This window comes from Cherax quadricarinatus, chromosome 2 (genome assembly GCF_038502225.1).
Source record: "Cherax quadricarinatus isolate ZL_2023a chromosome 2, ASM3850222v1, whole genome shotgun sequence".
NCBI classification, from domain to species: Eukaryota; Metazoa; Arthropoda; class Malacostraca; order Decapoda; family Parastacidae; genus Cherax; species Cherax quadricarinatus.
Window position 1 is genome coordinate 44,035,902 of NC_091293.1, and position 25,766 is coordinate 44,061,667.

The window sequence follows — 25,766 nt, forward strand, 5'->3', positions numbered from 1 at the left end:
ATATATATATATATATATATATATATAGAATAGAAAATAAATTATAAAAGGTTTCGTGAATTTGGTCAGTGAACCGGGTCCCAGAACCCAGTAAGTGAACTTAGTCCGTGAACCAGATCCCCCGACCTGGTCTTCGAACGCGGACTAAGAACAAAAACCGTGAAAGAAGTTGGCGAGGGCAGTAGTAGGTACCGTAGAAGTAGAAGGGTGCAGGCCAGCCGATGCCCTCGGTGAGGTAGGCTGAGAGTGGCATGCCCAGGACGGCGCCAGCGTAACTACCACAGAAGGCCAGGGTGGCCAGGCGTGACCTCTCCAGGGGTGGCGACCAGCTCCTCCAGATGCCGTGACACGCAGGGTAGGTCACACCCTGCGACATACATCCAGGAGGCCACACAAATGAAGTTAGTTTCATAACATGGATATGTATGTATGTATGTATATATATATATATATATATATATATATATATATATATATATATATATATATATATATATATATATATATATATATATATATATATATATATATATAAACTTTATTTATTGACAATACATTTACAAAAAAGCACGAACATGAATACATTGGTGCAATATATCATAGATTATAAATCTCCTCCAGCTCCTCCGAAACCAGACGCGAGCCCAATATACAGCACGCATTTCTCCTCTGGATGGCCACGTTGAGGCGCAGGTCCCTGGTGATCTCGATGAGTCTGAAACCCAGTTCTTTAAGGAAACGTGTGACGTTTTTTTTCCCCATGATCCCAAGGTCTCTGATCCCACTGAGAGAAATTGATACTGTTGGCTTATGTCTCTGTACTTTCCGATCTTGTACTCTTCCCTGCCGCCCGACACTGTGATGGATGTAGGTGTCAGCCAGCGTCTACATGAAGGTATAGTCCCATGCTAAAAGTTTGCCATTCTTCCAAGGATAGATGGCGTAATTTAATTTAGCCTAATCCAGCTAAATATATTTTAAATAAATTTACAATAATTTAATAATAAACATACACAATGAAGTATATTTATTTTCGTTAAGTTTAGAATGATTTTTGCAAAATTATTGCATACACAAATTTTGGCATGTCTTATATATATATATATATATATATATATATATATATATATATATATATATATATATATATATATATATATATATATATATATATATATATATATATATATATATATATATATATACATATATATATATATATATATATATATATATATATATATATATATATATATATATATATATATATATATATATATATATTTTGCATATATACATATATGCAAAACAACCATTGTGAAAGAATAGTGAAATTCTAAGCTCTTTCGTGACTTGCCACAGTATCAAGGGACTATAAAAACAATATATCAAAGGAAGGCATATAAAGGGTCAAGACTACACCCCACCATCACAACAAAGCAACACCTCACACACGCGTCACAACACCCGACTCTGTGAAACTCACCTAATACTCTACCTAAGAATTAAGATTTATTACTTGTTTAATGTATCGTTAAATTCTTCCCAAATTTTATTAATTATAAATGAATCCAATTTATTTAAACCAAAGGAAATATTCATATTATTGTCAAAACTGCTTTTTATGAAACAAGATTCAATTATATTCCTGTCGACCATGGACTTGCTTGATACAACTTTCTCAGCATTTTGAAAATCAATTGGATGGTTAAAATCTCTCACATGAATAAATAGAACATTGGAATCTTGTCCAGTTCTAATGCTATATTTATGTTGTTTTAATCTTAGTTCGAGTCTTTTACCAGTTTGACCGTAATAAACTTTATCACAAATTTTACAAGGAATCTTATAGACACATCCATCAGCATTTTGGGGGGAATTCTTTATCAAAAGTTTTTTTTTACTGCATCAAGATTTTTAAATACAACTTTTGATATTAAAAGTCTTAAGAAGAGAAGGCATATCAACCAAGTTTTCATGGTAAGGGAGAACCGACATATTTTTAGTTGAATAAGGTTGGTTGGTCCTTTTTGGATTGTAAAAAGTACTTCTAGCAATTTTAAAATATTTATCAGTTACGTTTCTTGGGTATTTCAAATCATTAGCTGCTTCATAATTTTTTATATTTCTTCATCTATAAACTCTGGACTACAAATACGCAAAGGTCTCAAAAACATTGATGAGAAAACCTACAGTTTAACTCTCTCTTGATGTAAAGAATAATAGTGTACATAGGAAGAGTTATTTGTAGGTTTTCTGTAAATTTTAAATTTGAATTCATTATTACCCTTAATAATTAAAACATCTAGAAAAGACAATGAGTCATTTTCTTCGAATTCGACAGTAAAGTTTATAGATTGGGTTAAGCTATTTAATTTAACAAGGAAATTGTTTATACCTACATTCTTAGGCATAAGACACAAAATATCATCAACATATCTGAACCATTTAGTTCTATTAGAGAGGATTGTGTTAAGCAGTCTTGCTTCAATAACTTCCACGTATAGCTTACTAAGAACAGGTGAAAGAGGATTTCCCATTGCCATACCAAACTTCTGAGTATAAAACTTATCATTCAATACAAATTTTGCATCAACAATGCAGAGTTTAATAAGTTTAATGACAGTAGGAACTGACAATGGTAAATCGTGATTAACAAGTTCTTCAGATAAGAAAATTAATAAATCATCAACTGGAATTTTTGTAAACAAGGAAGTAACATCAAAATTAACCATGTTAAAATCACTTAAGTCAATCAAGGAGCTTAATATATCAACTAAATCTATGTTGTTTTTACCATTAAAGTTAGAAATTTTAACCCTCCAATTTATTTTCAAAAGGCTGAAAAGTTATATCAAGCAAGTCCATGGTCGACAGGAATGTAATTGAATCATGTTTCATAAAAAGTAGTTTTGAAAATAATATGAATATTTCCTTTGGTTTATATGAATTGGGTTCATTTATAAGTAATAAAATCTAGGAAGAATTTAATGATACATTAAACAAGTAATAAATCTTAAATCTTGGGTAGAGTGTTAGGTGTGTTTCACAGATTCGGATGTCGTTGCACATGTGTGAGGTGTTGCTTTGTTGTGGGATGTGATGGTGAGGTGTAGTCTTGACCTTTAACATACCTTCCTTTGATGTTTTTATAGTTCCTCGTTAATGTGAAAAGTGAAGAAAGCGCTTGGAATTTCACTATTCTTTCAGAGTGGTTGTTATGCATATTCTGATATCACCTGTTTACTGCGATCTTATTGCATATATATATATATATATATATATATATATATATATATATATATATATATATATATATATATATATATATATATATATATGTATATATATATATATATATATATATATATATATATATATATATATATATATATATATATATATATATATATATATATATATATATATATATAATTATAGGGAGGTACCACCTCTGGAATTGTCCTGGGGACCCTATGAGAAAAGAATAAATTTGCTTCAGGGAATACTCAAGGTGCTCCCTGAAGCTGTTTGAAAATTGTTTTCTCCTACCCCCTTCCCCATATTTTATCAATACTTTATTTAAAGACAAAATACATTGACAAAATACATTGACAAAATACAATAGAGAGTAAAACGACACAGATAACAACTCAGAGGTACATCTCGAATACTTCGTCCAGCTCCCCGGCGGTGGGCCGCGTGCCCAGAATGCTGCAGGCATTTTCCCTCTGGATCGCAACGTTGAGTCTCTGAAAGATGAAGCTGGTCGCCCTGTGGTCCTTGGCTTCTATGAGGGAGTTTTCACCCAGCTCTTTGAAGATTTTTAAAGCACCTTTCCCATGGGTCCCCCGCCCCTTTGGGATAAGTTTAAAACAAGGGAAGGTTTTCCCTTTTTGCGGTATTCGGGTCCCCCTGTGGCTGCGGCTCCCCCCCTCCTTCAGCAAAAAGGAGTATGTAAGTAGGTGTCTTCCAGTGTGGCAGCAAAAGGTGTATCCCAGGCAATCTGTTTTCCATCCTTCCAGGATGGCATAGGGGTCAAAAAACCACAGGAAGTGAAAGTGATATTTAGACCTCCTTTCCATTCGATTGGAATCAGGGAATTTTGATTAAGCAACAGGAACCCTGGCTGGCAAAAATGGGCCTTTCCGGCGGGGTCCACTGAAAAGGGGGAGGGGAAAAACTGGTGGGAAAGAGGGTGGGGGGAAGAGAGAGAGAGAGAGAGAGAGAGAGAGAGAGAGAGAGAGAGAGAGAGAGAGAGAGAGAGAGAGAGAGAGAGAGAAAAGAGACAGACAGAGGGCAGAGGGGCAGAGAGAGAGAGAGAGAGAGAGAGAGAGAGAGAGAGAGAGAGAGAGAGAGAGAGAGAGAGAGAGACAGCCCAGCAGACAGACAGGGGGGAGGGGGGAAAGGGGAAGGGCCCGAAAGGGCTAAAGAATGAGACGGGAAAAGGTCATTATCGATATTAAACTCGGGAAATTAGGAACCCTTTAAATTTTTTTGATGAAAATTTAAAATTTTTGGGGCCCTAATGGAACCTTTATGGGTTTCCCCATTCTTTTTTTTACTCATTAACTATTGCCCCCTTTCCCTACTTTTTTATATTTTAAAAATTAGATTTTACTTTTGGGGGAAAATGCAGGGGCACTTTTTTCCCTTTCCTGCTGCTGTGCCCCCCCTTCACTGCTCCCTGCCTCCTTCCTGCTACTGTAAACCCCTTACTTTTTTTGCCTCCTTCCTGCTGCTGCTGCCTCCTTCACTGCTTTTTGCCCCCTTTCCCATTTCACCCTGGCTCCTTCCTGCTCTTTTTGCCCCCTTTCCCTTAACTGCTGCCCCCTTCATCTTTTGTTGCCTCCTTAAATTTGTTTTTGCCCCCTTCAACCCTGCCCCCTTCCCCTGCTCTGTTCCTCCCCTTTACTGCTAAATTTCCCTCTCTTTTGGGCCCCCTTCATCTCTGCCCCCTTTAACCAAATTTTTTCCCCCTTCCCTCGCCCCCCTTCCTGCTCTGTTTCCCCCCTTCATTTGCTGCTGTTTCCTTATGCTCTGCTGCCCCCTTCACTTCTGCGTTTTCACTGTGCCTTTTCCGTTATTGTTTGCCTCCTTCCTGCTGCCTCCCTTCCGGGCTACTGTTCCCTCCTTTCTTTGTTGCCCCCTTCCTGCTACTGCGGCCCCTTTCCCCTCTCTGTTCCCCCCTTTCCCCCTCTTTTGCCTCCTTCACTGCTATTGTTGCCCTTTTCCTCCCTTTTGCCTCCCCTGCTAATGCTGCCTCCTTCCTCTGCTGCCTCCTTCACTGCTGCGGGCCCCTTCCCCTGCTACCTGCCTCCTTCACTGCTAATCCTCCTTCACTGCTACTGCTGCCCCCTTTCCCTGTTTGCGGCTCCTTCACTGTACTACCCCGTTTCCTTCACTGTTTCCCCTTTTCCCTGCTCTGCTGCCCCCTTCCTTCTGGCCCCTTCACTGCTACTGCTCCTTTCCTGCTACTGTTGCCCCCCTTCCCTTTTCCTCTGCCCCCTTTCCTGCCTCTTTCCTGCTACTGCCCCCCCTTTCCCTGCTACGGGTTTCCTTCACTGCTACTGCCCTCCTTCACTGCTCCTCCCTTCCTTCCTGTTTGCAGCTCCTTCCTGCTCTGCCTTTTCCCACTGCTCCTCCTTCCTGCTGTGACTCCTTCCTTTTCTGCCCCCTTTCCCGCCTGCTCCCTTTCCCCCATGCTACTGCTCCCTCCTTCCTGCTACTGCCCCCCTTTCCCTCTACTGCCCCCTTCCTCTATGTTTTCCTTCCTGCTCTGCTGCCTCCTTCCTGTTTTTTGCCTCCTTCCTGCTACTGCTGCCCCCTTTCCCTTTTCCTCTGCTGCCTCCTTCTGCTAATGCTTTCCTTCACTGCTACTGCCCCCCTTTGTTTTTTGCCCCCCTTACTCTACTCTTCCCCCTTTCCTCCTGCTGCCCCCTTCCTGTTTTGTTGCCCCCTTACTGCTACTGCCTCCTTCCTGCTCTCTGCCTCCTTCCTGCTACTGCTGCCCCCTTTCCCTGCTCTGCCCTTTTTCCCTGCTCTGCTCCCTCCTTCATGCTGCCCCCCTTCCCTTTCTGCTGCCTCCTTCCTGCTACTGCCCTCCTTCCTGCTACTGCTGCCCCCCCTTCCTGTTTTACTGTTGCCTCCTTCCTGCTCTTGCCCCTTCATTCCCCCTTCCCTCCTTCCTGCTTTTTTGCCTCCTTCACTGTTTTTTTGCCTCCTTCACTGTGTGTGTTCGTAATCTCTGCCCCCCTTTCCCTCCCTACCCCGGCTCTTTCCCCTGCTCTCCCTCCCCCTTCACTGCTACTGCTGCCCCCTTTCCCTTTTGCTGCCTCCTTCATTGCTCTGCGGGCCCCTTTCGCTGCTACTGCCCCCTTTCCCACTCCCTACTGCTGCCTCCTTCACTGTTTGCTGCCTCCTTCCTGCTACTGCTGCCCCCTTTCCCTGCTACTGCTCCCTCCTTCACTGCTGTTCCTTTCCTGCTACTGCTCCCTTCCTTCCTGCTCTGCTGCCTCCTTCACTGCTACTGCTCCCTTCAGCCACTGCTACTTTTCCTTTCCTCTGTCCTTCTTCCTGCTCTGTTTGCCTCCTTCACTGTTTGCCCTCCTTCACTCCCTTTTTCCCTTTCCTGCTACTGCTCCTTTCCTGCTCTGCTGCCTCCTTCCTCCCTGTTGCCTCCTTCACTCTGCTGCCTCCTTCCCTCTGCTCCCTTTTCCTTCACTGCTCTGCCTCCTTTCCCTCCTGCTGCCTCCTTCATTCTGCTGCCCTCCTTCCTGATATGCGGGCTCCTTCATTGCTCTGCTGCCCCCTTTCCCTATTCTGCTGCCTCCTTCCTGTATTGTTGCCTCCTTCACTGCTACTGCGGGCTGCTTCCTGCTACTGCCCCCCTTCACTGCTCTGCTGCCTCCTTCACTGCTACTGCTGCCTCCTTCACTGCTTTGTTGCCCCCCCTTCACTTTTTGCTGCCTCATTCCTTTTTTGTTGCCTCCTTCATGCTCCCTCCCTCCTTACTTATTTTGCCCCCCTTCTGCTACTGCCCTCCTTCCTCTACTGCCCCCCTTTCCCTCTCTGCTCCCTCCTTCCTCTCCCTGCCCCCCTTCACTGCTATTGGCCTCCTTCCTGCTCCAATGCCCCCTTCCTGCCTGTGCCCCCTTTCCCTTTTTTCTGCCTCCTTCACTGCTCTGCTGCCTCCTTCCTGCTAAGGGCCCCCTTTCCACTCCTACTCTGCCCCCCTTCACTGTTTTTTTCCCCCTTCCCTCTTTTCCCCTCCTTCCTCTACTTTCCCCCTTCCTGTTTTTTGCCTCCTTCCTGCTGCTGCCCCCCTTTCCCCCTGCTGCTGCCCCCCTTTCCCCTGCTACTGCCCTCCTTCCTGCTACTCCCTTTTTTCCTTTTCTGCTGCCCCTTTCCTGCCTCCTTCCTGCTACTGCCCCCCTTCCCTCCCTCTGCCTCCTTTTTTTTCTCCCTGCCCCCTTTCCCTGCTACTTTTGCCTCCTTCCTCCACTCCCTCCTTTCCCTGCTCTCTTCCTCCTTCACTGCTCTGCTGCCTCCTTCACTGTTTTTTGCCTCCTTCACTGTTTTGTTGCCCCCTTTCCCATTTGCTGCCGCCTTCCCTTTTCTACTGACCCCTTTTCCTGCTACTGCCCCCCTTTCCCACTGTGTTTGCTGCCTCCTTCACCTTTCTCTTTCCTTCATTGCTATTTGGGGTTTTATTTGCTCTGCTGCCTCTTTCCTCTACTGCTGCCTCCTTCCTGTTTTCTGCTGCCTCCTTCACTCACTCCATCCTTCATGCTCTGCTGCCCCCTTCCCTTTTCTGCTGCCCCCTTCCCTGCTGCTGCCTCCTTCCTGTTTGCTGCCTCCTTCCTGCTCTCCCTCCTTCCTTTTCTGCTGACCCCTTTCCCCTTTTCTGCTTTCTTCCTCGGGTGCCTCCTTCCCTGCTGCCTTCCCCCCCTTTTTGCCTTTTTCCCCTGCTACTGCTCCCTTTTTTCCTGCTACTGGGGCTCCTTCATCTACTTTTGCCTCCTTCACTCTACTCCCTGCCCCCTTCCTGCTACTCCCTCCTTCACTGCTACTGCTGCCTCCTTCACTGCTGCTGCCCTCCTTCCTCTGTTTTGCTGCCCCCTTCACTGATCTGCGGGCCCCCTTTTTGCTATCTGCCTCCTTCCTTTTTCTGTTTCCCCCTTCCCTATTTTTGCCTAATTCCTGCCTGCTGACTGCTTCACTGCTACTGTCACATATTTTGCTGACCCCTGTATTCCCAGTATTATATGGCATGGCATATTAGTATCACCCCTGTGTTTTAGACACGAGATCCCCCCTTAGGCCTTTGGCTTTGGGGTGACGTCATGGGACCCCCCAACGGGGTAAACCCCTCTGTCCCCCCCCTCACTCGGCAGAACCCCAAAGGCGGTAAACGGGGGGGGCCCGGGGGCCCTCCATCTCTCATTCAGTCTGACAATACCCTCCATCCTCAAGTGTTCTACCTTACCCCTCGATATCCCCATTCAAAAACCCCCTTTACGATAAATGGTGACGGGGGCCTGAAATTCTGACGATTACAGCGATTTCTGGAGATAAAATTGTCGACCAGCAAGACGGCCATTTCGTGTTACCAGTAGGCCTGGGGTTCCCCCCCCTCCAGCTCCCTAAAAAGCTACTCTCCCAGTTTCCCCATTATTCCTGGCCCCAGTTCTTTGTATTAGTTTTTATCTGTTTTTGCATTACCCCCCGGGGGTTGCCCCCGGTTTGCAAATGCCAGCCCAGTCTGTGGTGGGAGTCAGAACCCCAAAAAGGGTATCCCCTTTCCTTCCCCATCCAATTATTTTGTCTCCAAAGCCAGCTTCCACCTGCTGTGCCCCCGGTGTGAATTATCAAGCTATTCTGTGTGGGGTTAAGATAAGCCAGCTCCCAATTTGGGGTGTCTTCCCCGGTACTCAAGCAACCCAAATGGTAGCCTTCATCGCTTGGTTAAAGGGTTCCGGCTTTTCTGAGTGCCCCTTGTCATTCTTGGTTGTTGTGGGTATTTCGTGGGTTTCTTCAAGCCACCCGGGCCCTTTTATCTTGCCGGCAGTGGGGGTTTTTTCTCAGTGGGGCCCCGACGTTCGCCGCAAGCCACCCCCGATCCTTTTGTCGCACCATTGCCGGTCTCAGACCCTGGGCTCAGCCATTCCCCAAAAACCCCCAACTACAGTCGGCCCCCCAACTCACCTACCTCATCAGTGTTTTGGTGCACTGCAAAGGGTTGTAGCCCCATTTTTTTAAGGAACCAGGGGCCCAAAAGCTAAAAGTGGCTTCCATTTTTAAAAAGCCCCCCCTTTTGTTGTCTCTCCCGATTTACCAATTCTACAAAAAATCTGTGCAGGGACAGCAGGGACGTATAAACAACCCAAATCAACCCTTTTTTTTTAAATTTTTTTAAGCTATAATTTTTTTTTAGAGACATTTGCGGGTGTTGAGACATTTCTTTTGTTTCCCCGGTAAATTTTTTCTCTTAGTGACTTTCAGTGACTCTTGATCAGACTCAGTGTTTATCATGTACTGATTGCATTCATTTTTTTTAATCTTTAATTCAGTGTTGAATTTTCGTGCATTTTTTTATATCTGTTTTATTTGTGTATTTTTTTATACATTTGGGAAGAAAATTACTTAGTGTTTCCTTTGTTGTGTGTGCAACATATGAGCAATATAAAACTTGTGTTTAAACTTCAAATTTCCCAGTGTATTAACTCAGTAAATTTTTCACCTCATATTTGCATCACAACTCAGTTTTGTCTTTTTTTCTTCCCAGCATTTGTTTTTTTATTTTTTTTTTTCCCTGTGTTTTGAACATTCTTGTTGTTTCATTTCCTTTTTCCCAGTGTTTAATTTTTCTTTTTTCCCCAAACAATAGTGCCTTTTTTAAACCCCAACAAGAACTAAATTTTTAAAAAATTTTTTTAACATAAAGGTTTCATTGCAAGAAAATTCAAATTACTGTGTTTATGTTGATTTTTTGTATTTCTGCATCATTAAGTGTTGTTTTCCCTTTTTGTTGTTTTTTCCCAAATTTTTTTTCATATTTTATTAACAAATTCCTCTTAGTGAAATTTTTTAAGTTCTCCTTTTAAATTTTGTTTTTTTGCTTGTTGTTTAAGTGCAGTTAAGATTTAAAAATTTTTCATTCCTTGATATTTTTTTTTTCTTTTATTATTTATAATTTTATTGTACATAGACTCATTGCAATAATTTTTTAACCAAATATTGTTTGCAAATTAAATTTTCTTCAAAAATTTTATAAGTTTTAAATACAAAAATTTTTTAAATTACAGTGCAGTTTCTTATGCTCTGTTCTGTGCAAAAATTTTTTATTCTTCTGTCTTTTTTAATTTTCCCAGTAAAATTGTATTTTTGTTTTAATTTTTCCCGGGTTTATTAGTCCTTTTTATTATTTTATTGTGTTTTTTTGTATTTAAAAAGTAAACAACTCCCTGTCCATTTTTAAATTTAAAGTAAAAAGTTGAGCAAATTAGATTTGAGCAAGTACAAGTTCTCTTTATTTTCAGTGTTTGTTAAATTTCATATTATTCTTGTGTGAGTTCTTTTCTTACTGTGTTTTAAATTGTCAATTTTTTAAATTTCTTAGCAGAAAGTTAAACATTTTTCCCTTTTAAAAAACCCGTGTCATTTTTTCCATTTTTTTTTGACTTATGCCCTTAGTATTTTCCCGAAAGATGTCCCCGTCACTTTTGAACGTTCATTTGTGTATCATTTGTCAAAATCCCCAAAGAATCAGTTCCCCAGTACCAACATTCCCTTTCTGACTGAAAAGGGGAAAAAACCTGGCCCCCCCAGGCAATGTGTTTTTTTCTCACGCTTGTATCTGAGTTTTTTAAAGTGCTGCAAATGTGAATTCAGATTAAGTTTCCCTTTGATCCCTAATTACTTATTAACGTAGCCAGGGGGTCAGGCACTAAATTTTTGTCATTCCCCCTTTTGTTTCCCCATCCTTCAGACTTGGGATGTGTTCCCCCTTGCCTCAAGTGTCCGGGGGCCTCGGGGCTGCCCCAAAATGCCCGCCTATCCCTCAAGGGGGGCAAAAACCAATAGTAAAATTTCTCCACGGGGTGCCTTGTCAGAAAAAAGATTACTTGGCCCAATAAAGCCATCTCTTGTTTATGTGACATGCCGTTTTTCAGAAAAACGTCTCTGTTACAGCTAGTGTTCTCCCGGAAATGTCTTTTTTGTTCCTAATGTTCCCGATGGGGGTCCATCCCCAGTTGACAGTAATCAGTGCATTGTAAAATTATTTCTCGGTAACTTTACATGTTCCCTTTTTAAGTGTAGTTTCTTTATGGGTGATCCTCGTGTCATTGTGCGACTCAGATTGAATATAACATTTTCACCTTTCATTTCTTTTTTCCTGTGCTTTGGGTTTAGATAGTAGATTCGTTCTCCCCCTTTCTCTTTTCGTGTTATGGGGTTAATTTTTTTAACCGGGGGTCATCCACTCCCCAGTTTGTTCTTTCCTCAGTAAGGAAGAACTGTTTCGCTATTCAGAACAAAAAACCCCTGGAAGGTTAGCCAGATGGACCTTGACTATCCAAAGTTTCAATCCCGAAAATTTACCTGGCAAGTTGAATGTAGTCGCTGATGCTTTATCGCGACACGTTAGTGTAGACCGCAGATCCTCCATTTACTGTCGAAGGGTGTCAAAAATGCCCAAAAAAAGATCCCCTTGTGTTCTGGTGTGATTCGATTCCTGCTCCGGGGAAAAGGGTTATTCTTATGTGAAACCACCAGTACCCCTTAGTGACTTTGTAATGGGCCAAAATTTTATCAATGGGGAGTTAGTACTCCTGAGACGGGGTTAAATAATTCCCCCGGGCACTAGTGATTTATTAACCTCTTTTGAATACTCTTCAGATCTCTCCCGTCCAAGGGATGTTTGGGCCCTTAGAAATTAATCCTCCCAGAGATGATAACCACCTAACCGTAAACCCCACCCTCTAAATTGGGTTTAAAAATGTAAAAAAACCTGCATAATTAGATTCCGAGATGAATGGTTTTTCAACTGTGTGTTTTATTATTAGCTGATCAGTTTGTCAGAAATTTTTTGTGTTACGTTCCTCCCTATTTTCCCGAAAAATTTAAAAGTCTAGTTTTAGTGCACCCAATCTGCCTTTTTTTAAACACTTCTTTGTTTTATTTATTCTTCCTCAGAATCCGTAAATTCATGAATACAGATCGATCCGGATCAAAATTTTTTCCTTTTTTAATGAAATTTTTCTTATAGTTTGAATGATTCTTAACACCCCTTAAAGTCAAAATCATGTTTTACCATCCATTGTTCTAAGTTATATATGAATTTTTTTATTGTATAAATCCGGCCCCGATCCCCTGCCCCTGCGGCCCATTTTGGGAATTATGTCGGGGCGACATCGTAACCGGGTTTTGGCTGTCAGCATAGTTGCTGATCCTGTATTCCCAGTATTTATAGCATGGGATATTAGTATCATCCTGTGCTTTGGGGGGAGATCCCTCTGGGGCCCTTTTGGGTTTGGGTGACTCATGGGAAAACATGGGCAGTGATCCCTCCCGTCCGTCCTCACTCGGCGGCAGTTTCCAAAGGCGTGAAAGGGCTAGGCACCGGCTCCCTCTCTCATCTCGGGCTGAAATTCCCCCTACCATCCCCGGTGTTCTGCCCCTTTTCCTCGATATCTCCATTCAAAACCCCCCCAAAACTACTCTGCCTCCCTTCACTGCTCTGCTCCTTTCCTGTTTCTGCTGCCTCCTTCCCTTTGTTGCCTCCTTCCTGTTACTGCTGCCTCTTTTACTGTTTTGTTGCCTCCTTCACTGTTTGCTGCCTCCTTCCTGCTATTTTGCCTCCTTCACTGCTACTGCTGCCTCCTTCCCTTCTCCCTCCTTCCCCCTGCCTCCTTCCTGCTACCCTGCCCCCTTTCCCTTTTCTTTGCCCCCTTTCCCTGCTACTGATGCCTCCTTCCTGTTTGCTGCCTCCTTCCTGCTACTGCTGCCTCCTTCCTGCTACTGCTGCCTCCTTCACTGCTATTGTTGCCTCCTTCCTGCTACTGCTGCCTCCTTCCTGCAAATTTTACCCCCTTCTGCTCCAAACCCCTTCACTGCTACCCATTTTTAATGCTCTGCTGCCTCCTTCCTGCTACTGCTGTTCCTTCCTGCTTTTTTTGCCTCCTTTACTGCCATTTTCCCCTCCTTCACTGCTACCCCCCTTCACTGTTTTGTTGCCTCCTTTACCATTTTTGCCCCCTTTCCCTGCTACTGTTGCCTCCTTCCTGCTACTGCTGCCTCCTTCCTCTACTGCTGCCCCCTTTCACCCATTTTTTCCCCTCCTTCACTTTTTACTGCTCCCTTTTCACCTTTTTTTGCCTCCTTCCTCTACTGTCCTTCCTGCTATTGTTGCCCCCTTTCCCCTGCTACTGGGGCTCCTTCACTTATTTGGTTTCCCTTAACTGCTCCCTCCTTTCCTCTCTATGCCCCCTTTCCCACTCTTTTGTTGCCTTCTTTCTGCCATTGTTGCCTCCTTCCCCTGTTTGCTGCCCCCTTCTGCCCTTCACTTTTTCCCTTTCCCTTATCCCTTTTTAACGATTTTCTTTCTTTGGCTGTTTCTTTCTAATGTTTCCCTTTCCCACTACTACCCCCCTTTTCTGCTTTTTTTTCTCTGCTAGTGCTCCTGTTTGTTTCCTTCACCCCTTATTTTCCCTCTGTGATCCCCCAACACTTCCTCTTCAACACCTTTTCCTTAAAATTACCCTTTCCCCCTTTTTTTCCTAAAACATTTACCCCCTCATGAACAGACAAACAAAAGACAGAAGGGGGGAAACAGTGAAAAAGCCTTTCAAATGAAAGAAAAGGGGACAAAAAAGGCCCGAAAACAGAGAAATAGACAGACAGATGGGTGGGGGGTAACCTTAAACGTTTTGGGGAAAAGAAAGAAGTGAGAGAGAGAGAGAGAGAGAGAGAGAGAGAGAGAGAGAGAGAGAGAGAGAGACAGAGAACAGACAGACAGACAGACAGGGACAGAGAAGTCTGTGAAGTTCCTTAATCACCTAGTCACTAATTCACTCTCAGACACTCTCACCTTCATTTATACAGGATTGCTTAGCAGATAAAGAAAGCGGAGGCAAAGGAGGACACGACAGAGATACAGGGAGATGGGAGAGAAGAGATGCAAGGAGAGAAAGGAAGACAGCCAGGGGAGAGGGCACAGACAGACATGGAGAGAAAGAGAGCGAGGAGAGGAGAGACAGAGAGAGAGAGAGAGAGAGAGAGAGAGAGAGAGAGAGTGAGGAGAGAGAGAGAGAGAGAAAGAGAGAGAGAGAGAGAGAGAGAGAGAGTGAGAGGGAGAGAGAGAGAGAGTGAGAGAGAGAGAGAGAGACAGAGAGGGCAGACAGAGAGAGACAGAGAGAGACAGAGAAGAGGGCAGAAGACAGAGAGACAGAGAGAGAGAGAAAGAGAGAGAGAGAGAGAGAAGAGAGAGAGAGAGAGAGAGAGAGAGAGAGAGAGAGAGAGAGAGTAGAGAGAGAGAGAGAGAGAGACCCAGAGAGAGAGACAGACAGAGAGAGACAAGAGAGACAGAGAGAGAGAAAGAGAGACAGAGACCCAGAGAGAGAGAAGAGAGAGAGAGAGAGAGAGAGAGAGAGAGAGAGAGAGAGAGAAGAGAGAGAGAGAGAGAGAGAGAGAGAGAGAGAGAGAGAGAGAAGTGAGAGAGAGGAGACTTGAGACAGAGACAGAGAGAGAGAGAGAGAGAGAGAGGGCAGAGCAGAGAGACAGAGAGAGAGAGAGGAGTACATACAGTGTATGAGGGGAGAGGAGTACATACAGTGTATGAGGGGAGAGGAGTACATACAGTGTATGAGGGGAGAGGAGTACATACAGTGTATGAGGGGAGAGGAGTACATACAGTGTATGAGGAAAGAGGAGTACATACAGTGTATGAGGAGAGAAGAGTACATACAGTGTATGAGGAAAGAGGAGTACATACAGTGTATGAGGGGAGAGGAGTATACACAGTGTATGAGGGGAGAGGAGTACATACAGTGTATGAGGAGAGAGGAGTACATACAGTGTATGAGGGGAGAGGAGTACATACAGTGTATGAGGGGAGAGGAGTACATACAGTGTATGAGGAGAGAGGAGTACATACAGTGTATGAGGAGAGTGGAGTACATACAGTGTATGAGGAGAGAGGAGTACATACAGTGTATGAGGAAAGAGGAGTAAATACAGTGTATGAGGGGAGAGGAGTACATACAGTGTATGAGGAGAGACGAGTACATAGAGTGTATGAGGAAAGAGGAGTACATACAGTATATGAGGAAAGAGGAGTACATACAGTGTATGAGGGGAGAGGAATACATACAGTGTATGAGAGGAGAGGAGTACATACAGTGTCTGAGGGGAGAGGAGTACATACAATGAATGAGAGGAGAGGAGTTCATACAGTGTATGAGAGGAAAGGAGTACATGCAGAGTATGGAAGGAGAGGAGTACATACAATGTATGAGGAGTGAGGAGTACATACAGTGTATGAGGGGAGAGGAGAACATACAGTGTATGAGAGGAGAGGAGTACATACAGTGTATGAGAGGAGAGGAGTTCATACAGTGTATGAGAGGAAAGGAGTACATACAGTGTATGAAAGGAGAGGAGTACATACAATGTATGAGGAGATAGGAGTACATACAGTGTATGAGGGGAGAGGAGTAGATACAGAGTATGAGGGGAGAGGAGTACATACAGTGCATGATAGGAGAGGAGTACATACAGTGTATGAAGAGAAGAGTACATACAGTGTATGAGGGGAGAGGCGTACATACAGTGTATGAGAGGAGAGGAGTACATACAGTGTATGAGAGGAAAGGAGTACATACAGTGTATGAGGGGACAGGAGTACATACATTGTATGAGGAAAGAGGAATGCATACAGTATATGAGAAAAAAGGAGTACATACAGTGTATGAGGGAAAAGGAGTACTTACAGTATATGAGAAAAAAGGAGTACATACAGTGAATGAGGGGAGAGGAATACATACAGTGTATGAGGGGAGAGGAGTACATACAGTGTATGAGGGGAGAGGAGTACATACAGTGTATGAGGAGAGAGGAGTACATACAGTGTATGAGGGGAGAGGAGTACATACAGTGTATGAGGGGAGAGGAGTACATACAGTGTATGAGGGGAGAGGAGTATATATAGTGTATGAGGAAAGAGGAGTACATACAGTGTATGAGGAGAGAAGAGTACATACAGTGTATGAGGAAAGAGGAGTACATACAGTGTATGAGGGGAGAGGAGTATATACAGTGTATGAGGGGAGAGGAGTACATATAGTGTATGAGGAGAGAGGAGTACATACAGTGTATGAGGGGAGAGGAGTACATACAGTGTATGAGGGGAGAGGAGTACATACAGTGTATGAGGAGAGAGGAGTACATACAGTGTATGAGGAGAGTGGAGTACATACAGTGTATGAGGAGAGAGGAGTATATACAGTGTATGAGGAAAGAGGAGTAAATACAGTGTATGAGGGGAGAGGAGTACATACAGTGTATGAGGAGAGAGGAGTACATAGAGTGTATGAGGAGAGAGGAGTACATACAGTATATGAGGAAAGAGGAATACATACAGTGTATGAGGGGAGAGGAGTACATACAGTGTATGAGATGAGAGGAGTACATACAGTGTATGAGGGGAGAGGAGTAATACAGTGGAGAGGACATACAGTGTCTGAGGGGAGAGGAGTACATACAGTGTATGAGATGAGAGGAGTACATACAGTGTATGAGGGGAGAGGAGTACATACAGTGTATGAGAGGAGAGGAGTACATACAGTGTATGAGGGGAGAGGAGTACATACAGTGTATGAGGGGAGAGGAGTACATACAGTGTATGAGGGGAGAGGAGTACATACAGTGTATGAGAGGAGAGAGGAGTACATACAGTGTATGAGGATACATACAGTGAGTGAGGGGAGATGAGTACAGTGTATGAGAGGAGTACATACAGTGTATGCGGGGAGAGGAGTACATACAGTGTATGAGAGGAGAGGAGTACATACAGTGTATGAGGGGAGAGGAGTACATACAGTGTATGAGGGGAGAGGAGTACATACAGTGTATGAGGAGAGAGGAGTACATACAGTATATGAGGAAAGAGGAGTACATACAGTGTATGAGGGGAGAGGAGTACATACAGTGTATGAGAGGAGAGGAGTACATACAGTGTCTGAGGGGAGAGGAGTACATACAGTGTATGAGGGGAGAGGAGTACATACAGTGTATGAGAGGAGAGGAGTACATACAGTGTCTGAGGGGAGAGGAGTACATACAGTGTATGAGGGGAGAGGAGTACATACAGTGTATGAGGGGAGAGGAGTACATACAGTGTATGAGGGGAGAGGAGTATATACAGCGCATGAGGGGAGAGGAGTACATACAGTGTATGAGGGGAGAGGAGTACATACAGCGTATGAGGAGAGAGGAGTACATACAGCGTATGAAGGGAGAGGAGTACATACAGCGTATGAGGGGAGAGGAGTACAGTGTATGAGGGGAGAGGAGTACATACAGCGTATGAGGGGAGAGGAGTACATACAGCGTATGAGGGGAGAGGAGTACATACAGCGTATGAGGGGAGAGGAGTACATACAGTGTATGAGGGGAGAGGAGTACATACAGCGTATGAGGAAAGAGGAGTACATACATTGTATGAGGGAAGAGGAGTACATACATTGTATGAGGGGAGAGGAGTACATACAGTGTATGAGAGGAGAGGAGTACATACAGTGTATGAGGAGAGAGGAGTACATACAGTGTATGAGGGGAGAGGAGTACATACAGTGTATGAGGAAAGAGGAGTACATACAGTGTATGAGGGGAGAGGAGTACATACAGTGTATGAGGGGAGAGGAGTACATACAGTGTATCAGGGGAGAGGAGTACATACAGTGTATGAGGGGAGAGGAGTACATACAGTGTATGAGAGGAGAGGAGTACATACAGTGTATGAGGAGAGAGGAGTACATACAGTATATGAGGAAAGAGGAGTACATACAGTGTATGAGGGGAGAGGAGTACATACAGTGTATGAGAGGAGAGGAGTACATACAGTGTATGAGGGGAGAGGAGTACATACAGTGTATGAGGGGAGAGGAGTACATACAGTGTATGAGGGGAGAGAAGTACATACAGCGTATGAGGGGAGAGGAGTACATACAGTGTATGAGGGGAGAGGAGTACATACAGTGTATGAGGGGAGAGGAGTACATACAGTGTATGAGGAGAGAGGAGTACATACAGTGTATGAGGGGAGAGGAGTACATACAGTGTATGAGAGGAGAGGAGTACATACAGTGTATGAGGGGAGAGGAGTACATACAGTGTATGAGGGGAGAGGAGTACATACAGTGTATGAGGGGAGAGGAGTACATACAGTGTATGAGGGGAGAGGAGTACATACAGTGTATGAGGGGAGAGGAGTACATACAGTGTATGAGGGGAGAGGAGTACATACAGTGTATGAGGGGAGAGGAGTACATACAGTGTATGAGGGGAGAGGAGTACATACAGTGTATGAGGGGAGAGGAGTACATACAGTGTATGAGGAGAGAGGAGTACATACAGTATATGAGGAAAGAGCAGTACATGCAGTATATGAGGAAAGAGGAGTACATACAGTATATGAGGAAAGAGGAGTACATACAGTGTATGAGGGAAGAGGAGTACATACAGTGTATGAGGGGAGAGGAGTACATACAGTATATGAGGAAAGAGGAGTACATACAGTGTATGAGGGGAGAGGAGTACATACAGTGTATGAGGAGAGAGGAGTACATACAGTATATGAGGAAAGAGGAGTACATACAGTATATGAGGAAAGAGGAGTACATACAGTGTATGAGGGGAGAGGAGTACATACAGTGTATGAGAGGAGAGGAGTACATACAGTGTCTGAGGGGAGAGGAGTACATACAGTGTATGAGGGGAGAGGAGTACATACAGTGTATGAGAGGAGAGGAGTTCATACAGTGTATGAAAGGAAAGGAGTACATACAGTGTATGAAAGGAGAGGAGTACATACAATGTATGAGGAGAGAGGAGTACATACAGTGTATGAGGGGAGAGGAGAACATACAGTGTGTGAGAGGAGAGGAGTACATACAATGTATGAGGAGAGAGGAGTACATACAGTGTATGAGGGGAGAGGAGTAGATACAGAGTATGAGGGGAGAGGAGTACATACAGTGCATGATATGAGAGGAGTACATACAGTGTATGAAGAGAGGAGTACATACAGTGTATGAGGGGAGATGAGTACACACAGTGTATGAGAGTAAAGGAGTACATACAGTGTATGAGGGGATAGGAGTACATACATTGTATGAGGAAAGAGGAATGCATACAGTATATGAGAAAAAAGGAGTACATACAGTGAATGAGGGGAGAGGAGTACATACAGTGTATGAGAGGAGAGGAGTACATACAGTGTATGAGGGGAGAGGAGTACATACAGTGTATGAGGGGAGAGGAGTACATACAGTGTATGAGGGGAGAGGAGTACATACAGTGTATGAGGGGAGAGGAGTACATACAGTGTATGAGGGGAGAGGAGTACATACAGTGTATGAGGGGAGAGGAGTACATACAGTGTATGAGGGGAGAGGAGTACATACAGTGTATGAGGAAAGAGGAGTACATACAGTGTATGAGGGGAGAGGAGTACATACAGTGTATGAGGGGAGAGGAGTACATACAGTGTATGAGGAGAGAGGAGTACATACAGTGTATGAGGGGAGAGGAGTACATACAGTTTATGAGGGGAGAGGAGTACATACAGTGTATGAGGAGAGAGGAGTGCATACAGTGTATGAGGAGAGTGGAGTACATACAGTGTATGAGGGGAGAGGAGTACATACAGTGTATGAGGAGAGAGGAGTATATACAGTATATGAGGAAAGAGGAGTACATACAGTGTATGAGGGGAGAAGAGTACATACAGTGTATGAGAGGAGAGGAGTACATACAGTGTCTGAGGGGAGAGGAGTACATACAATGAATGAGAGGAGAGGAGTACATACAGTGTATGAGGAAAGAGGAGTGCATATAGTGCATGAAGGGAGAGGAGTACATACAGTGTATGAGGGGAGAGGAGTACATACAGTGTATGAGAGGAGAGGAGTACATACAGTGTCTGAGGGGAGAGGAGTACATACAATGAATGAGAGGAGAGGAGTACGTACAGTGTATGAGGAAAGAGGAGTGCATATAGTGCATGAAGGGAGAGGAGTACATACAGTGTATGACGGGAGAGGAGTACATACAGTGTATGAGAGGAGAGGAGTTCATACAGTGTATGAGAGGAAAGGAGTACATGCAGTGTATGAAAGGAGAGGAGTACATACAATGTATGAGGAGAGAGGAGTACATACAGTGTATGAGGGGAGAGGAGAACATACAGTGTATGAGAGGATAGGAGTACATACAATGTATGAGGAGAGAGGAGTACATACAGTGTATGAGGGGAGAGGAGTAGATACAGCGTATGAGGGGAGGGGAGTACATACAGTGCATGATAGGAGAGGAGTACATACAGTGTATGAAGAGAGAGGAGTACATACCGTGTATGAGGGGAGAGGCGTACATACGGTGTACGAGGGGAGTGGAGTACACACAGTGTATGAGAGGAAAGTACATACAGTGTATGAGGGGAGAGGAGTACATACATTGTATGAGGGGAGAGAGGTACATACAGTGTATGATGGGAGAGGAGTACATGCAGTGTATGAGGGGAGAGGAGTACACACAGTGTGTGAGGAGAGAGGAGTACATTGAGTGTATGATGGGAGAGGAGTATATACGGTCTTGTCGTCACTGTATCTTAGCAGATTACAAGAGGGGTACAGAAGTTTTCCCACAAACATCTATGTAACTGTGTAACCACTCTGTAACTAGTTCTGTATGTTGTGATGACAGTGAAGCCTGAAGATAGAGTTACATTATTTTTGTAAGAAAAGACAATAAACCGAAAATTCAGTCCTCAGGGAACAGTGTTGTGTGATGAGTGTGCTGGAATGTGGATTCCCATTAAAGACTGAAACGTTGATATGAAGTATGTTTCGCGCACAGTTGACACACCTCAGTGCTGTCTACAGGGTGGTGTTCACTCTTGCGATGAGTGACACAGGGTGGTGTTCACTCTTGGGATGAGTGACACAGGGTGGTGTTCACTCTTAGGATGAGTGACACAGGGTGGTGTTCACTCTTGCGATGAGTGACACAGGGTGGTGTTCACTCTTGGGATGAGTGACACAGGGTGGTGTTCACTCTTAGGATGAGTGACACAGGGTGGTGTTCATTCTTAGGATGAGTGACACAGGGTGGTGTTCATTCTTAGGATGAGTGACACAGGGTGGTGTTCACTCTTAGGATGAGTGACACAGGGTGGTGTTCACTCTTAGGATGAGTGACACAGGGTGGTGTTCATTCTTAGGATGAGTGACACAGGGTGGTGTTCACTCTTAGGATGAGTGACACAGGGTGGTGTTCACTCTTAGGATGAGTGACACAGGGTGGTGTTCACTCTTGCGATGAGTGACACAGGGTGGTGTTCACTCTTGGGATGAGTGACACAGGGTGGTGTTCACTCTTAGGAAGAGTGACACAGGGTGGTGTTCATTCTTAGGATGAGTGACACAGGGTGGTGTTCATTCTTAGGATGAGTGACACAGGGTGGTGTTCACTCTTGCGATGAGTGACACAGGGTGGTGTTCACTCTTAGGATGAGTGACACAGGGTGGTGTTCACTCTTAGGATGAGTGACACAGGGTGGTGTTCACTCTTAGGATGAGTGACACAGGGTGGTCTTCACTCTTAGGATGAGTGACACAGGGTGGTGTTCACTCTTAGGATGAGTGACACAGGGTGGTGTTCACCCTTAGGATGAGAGACACAGGGTGGTGTTCACTCTTAGGATGAGTGACACAGGGTGGTGTTCACTCTTAGGATGAGAGACACAGGATGGTGTTCACTCTTAGGATGAGTGACACAGGGTGGTGTTCACTCTTGGGATGAGTGACACAGGGTGGTCTTCACTCTTAGGATGAGTGACACAGGGTGGTGTTCACTCTTAGGATGAGTGACACAGGGTGGTGTTCACCCTTAGGATGAGAGACACAGGGTGGTGTTCACTCTTAGGATGAGTGACACAGGGTGGTGTTCACTCTTAGGATGAGAGACACAGGATGGTGTTCACTCTTAGGATGAGTGACACAGGGTGGTGTTCACTCTTAGGATGAGAGACACAGGGTGGTGTTCACTCTTAGGATGATTAAAGCAGGGTGGTGTTCACTCTTAAGATGAGTGACACAGGCTGGTGTTCACTCTTGGGATGAGTGACACAGGGTGGTGTTCACTCTTAGGATGAGTGACACAGGGTGGTGTTCACTCTTAGGATGAGTGACACAGCGTGGTGTTCACTCTTAGGATGATTAAAGCAGGGTGGTGTTCACTCTTAAGATGAGTGACACAGGCTGGTGTTCACTCTTGGGATGAGTGACACAGGGTGGTGTTCACTCTTAGGATGAGTGACACAGGGTGGTGTTCACTCTTAGGATGAGTGACACAGGGTCGTGTTCACTCTTAGGATGAGCGACACAGGGTGGTGTTCACTCTTAGGATGAGTGACACAGGGTCGTGTTCACTCTTAGGATGAGCGACACAGGGTGGTGTTCACTCTTAGGATGAGTGACACAGGGTCGTGTTCACTCTTAGGATGAGCGACACAGGGTGGTGTTCACTCTTAGGATGAGTGACACAGGGTCGTGTTCACTCTTAGGATGAGCGACACAGGGTGGTGTTCACTCGTAGGATGAGTAACACAGGGTGGCGTTCACTCGTAGGATTAGTGACACAGGGTGGTGTTCACTCCTAGGATGAGTAACACAGGGTGGTGTTCACTCTTAGGATGAGTGACACAGGGTGGTGTTCACTCGTAGGATGAGTAACACACGGTGGTGTTCACTCGTAAGATGAGTGACACAGGGTGGTGTTCACTCTTAGGATGAGTAACACACGGTGGTGTTCACTCTTAGGATGAGTGACACAGGGTGGTGTTCACTCACAGATTGAGTGACACAGGGTGATGTTCACCCACAGATTGAGTGACACAGGGCGGTTTGGACTCACAATTCCCATTCATCATCCCCTTCATCATCACCTTTCCTTCCCTCATCCTTCCCCTCATCCTTCCCCTCACCCTTCCCCTCTTCCAATCCACCTCTCGTCGTTTCAATCCAATTGCCTCACGGCCTATCTTCTTCTTTGCCTCTCGTCGTTTCAATCCAATTGCCTCACGGCCTATCTTCTTCTTTGCCCCTCAACACTTTCTCCCATTTCTCGTTCTTATCTCTTCCCTTCCCATCCTATCCCCCCTGTCCCCCTCCCCGCTCCCCCTCCCCTCTCCCTGCCCCTTCCACCTCCCTGGACACAGCAACAACCAGCCAGGAAATGACACCGATCACCCAACTTCGATCTCTATTCTTGTGAGAAGTATCTTATCTGCCTTATCTGCCAGCACTCCCCTCAGCCAGCCCTCCTCAGCCAGCCCTCCCCTCAGCCAGCCCTCCCCTCAGCCAGCGCTCCCCTCAGCCAGCCCTCCCCAGCCAGCCCTCCCCTCAGCCAGCTCTCCTCCTCAGCCAGCACTCCCCTCAGCCAGCCCTCCTCAGCCAGCCCTCCCCTCAGCCAGCTCTCCTCCTCAGCCAGCCCTCCCCTCAGCCAGCCCTCCTCAGCCAGCCCTCCCCTCAGCCAGCTCTCCTCCTCAGCCAGCCCTCCCCTCAGCTAGCCCTCCCCTAAGCCAGCTCTCCTCCTCAGCCAACCCTCCCCTCAGCCAGCCCTCCCCTCAGCCAGCTCTCCTCCTCAGCCAACCCTCCCCTCAGCCAGCCCTCCCCTCAGCCAGCTCTCCTCCTCAGCCAGCGCTCCCCTCAGCCAGTCCTTCCCTCAGCCAGCCCTTTCCTCAGCCAGCTCTCCTCCTCAGCCAGGCCTCCCCTCAGCCAGTCCTTCCCTCAGCCAGCCCTCGCCTCAGCCAGCCCTCCCCACAGCCAGTCCTTCCCTCAGCCAGCCCTCCCCTCAGCCAGCCCTCCCCTCAGCCAGCCCTCCCCTCAGCCAGCCGTCCCTTCAGTCAGGCCTCCCCTCAGCCATCCCTCCCCTCAGCCATCTCTCCCCTCAGTCAGCCCTCCCCTCAGCCAGCCCTCCCCTCATCCACCCCTCCCCTCACCAGCACTCCCCTCAGCCAGCCCTCCCCTCAGCCAGTCCTCCCTTCAGCCAGCCCTCCCCTCAGTCAGCCTTCCCATAGGCCAGCCTTCCCCTAAGCCACCCCTCCCCTCAGCCACCCCTCCCTTCAGTCAGTCCTCCCCTCAGCCAGTTCTCCCCACAGTCAGTCCTCCCTTCAGCCAGCCCTCCCCTCACCCAGCCCATCCCTCACCCAGCCCTTCCCTCAGCCAGCCCTCCCTTCAGCCAGCCCTCACCTCAGTAAGTCCTTCCCTCAGCCATCCCTCCCCTCAGCCAACTCTCCCCTCAGCCAGCCCTCCCCTCAGCCAGCCCTACCCTCTTCCACCCCTCCCCTCATAAGCACTCCACTCAGCCAGCCCTCCCCTCAGCCAGTCCTCCCTTCAGCCAGCCCTCCCCTCAACCATCCTTCTCATAAACCAGCCCTCCCCTAAACCAGCCCTCCCCTCAGCCAGCCCTCCCATCAGCCAGCCCTCCCCTCAGCCAGTTATCCCCACAGTCAGTCCTCCCTTCAGCCAGCCCTCCCTGCGGCCAGCCCTTCCCTCAGCTAGTCCTCCCCTCAGCCATCCCTCCCCTCAGCCAGCTCTCCTCCTCAGCCAGCCCTACCCTCAGCCAGTCCTTCCCTCAGCCAGCCCTCCCCTCAGCACGCCCTCCCCTCAGCCAGCCGTTCCCTCAGCCAGCACTCCCCTAAGTCAGCCCTCCCCTCAGCCGGCCCTTCCCTCAGCCAGCCCTTCCCTCAGCCGGCCCTCCCCTGAGCCAGCCCTTCCTTCAGCCAGCCCTCCCCTCAGCCAGCCCTCATCTCAGTAAGTTCTTCCCTCAGCCATCCCTCCCCTCAGCCAACTCTCCCCTCAGCCAGCCCTCCCCTCAGCCAGCACACCCCACAGCCACCCCACCCCACCCCACCACTCCCCTAAGTCAGCCCTCCCCTCAGCCAGTCTTCCCTTCAGCCAGCCCTCCCCTCAACCAGCCCTCCCATATGCCAGCCCTCCCCTAAGCCAGCCCTCCTCTCAGCCACCCCTTCCTTCAGTCAGTCCTCCCCTCAGCCAGTTCTCCCCACAGTCAGTCCTCCCTTCAGCCAGCCCTCCCCCAGCCAGCCCTCCCCTCAGCCAGCCGTTCCTTCAGCCAGCCCTCCCCTCAGCCAGCCCTTCCCTCAGCCAGCCTTCCCCTCAGCCAGCCCTCCCCTCAGCCAGCCCTTCCGTCAGCCAGCCCTCTAATCAGTAAGTCCTTCCCTCAGCCATCCCTCCCCTTAGCCAGCTCTCCCCTCAGCCAGCCCTCCCCTCAGCCAGCCCTCCCCTCATCCACCCCTCCCCTCACCAGCACTCCCCTAAGCCAGCCCTCCCCTCAGCCAGTCCTTCCTTCAGCCAGCCCTCCCCTCAACCAGCCCTCCCATAAGCCAGCCCTTCCTTAAGCCAGCCCTTCTCTCAGCCATCCCTCCCTTCAGTCAGTCCTCCCCTCAGCCAGACCTACCCTCA

The 25,766-nt window shown here is 46.5% G+C and overlaps 1 protein-coding gene across 1 annotated transcript in view; it reads right to left on the bottom strand.

Annotated features, from left to right (window-relative positions):
• Nucleotides 1–25,766, bottom strand: part of VGlut (Vesicular glutamate transporter) — a 216,086-nt gene that overhangs the window by 6,604 nt on the left and 183,716 nt on the right. Inside the window, exon 6 of the mRNA XM_070089687.1 lies at nt 193–367. Within this exon, the coding sequence (XP_069945788.1) occupies nt 193–367 (175 nt within the window). The remainder of the gene's footprint in view (nt 1–192; nt 368–25,766) is intronic.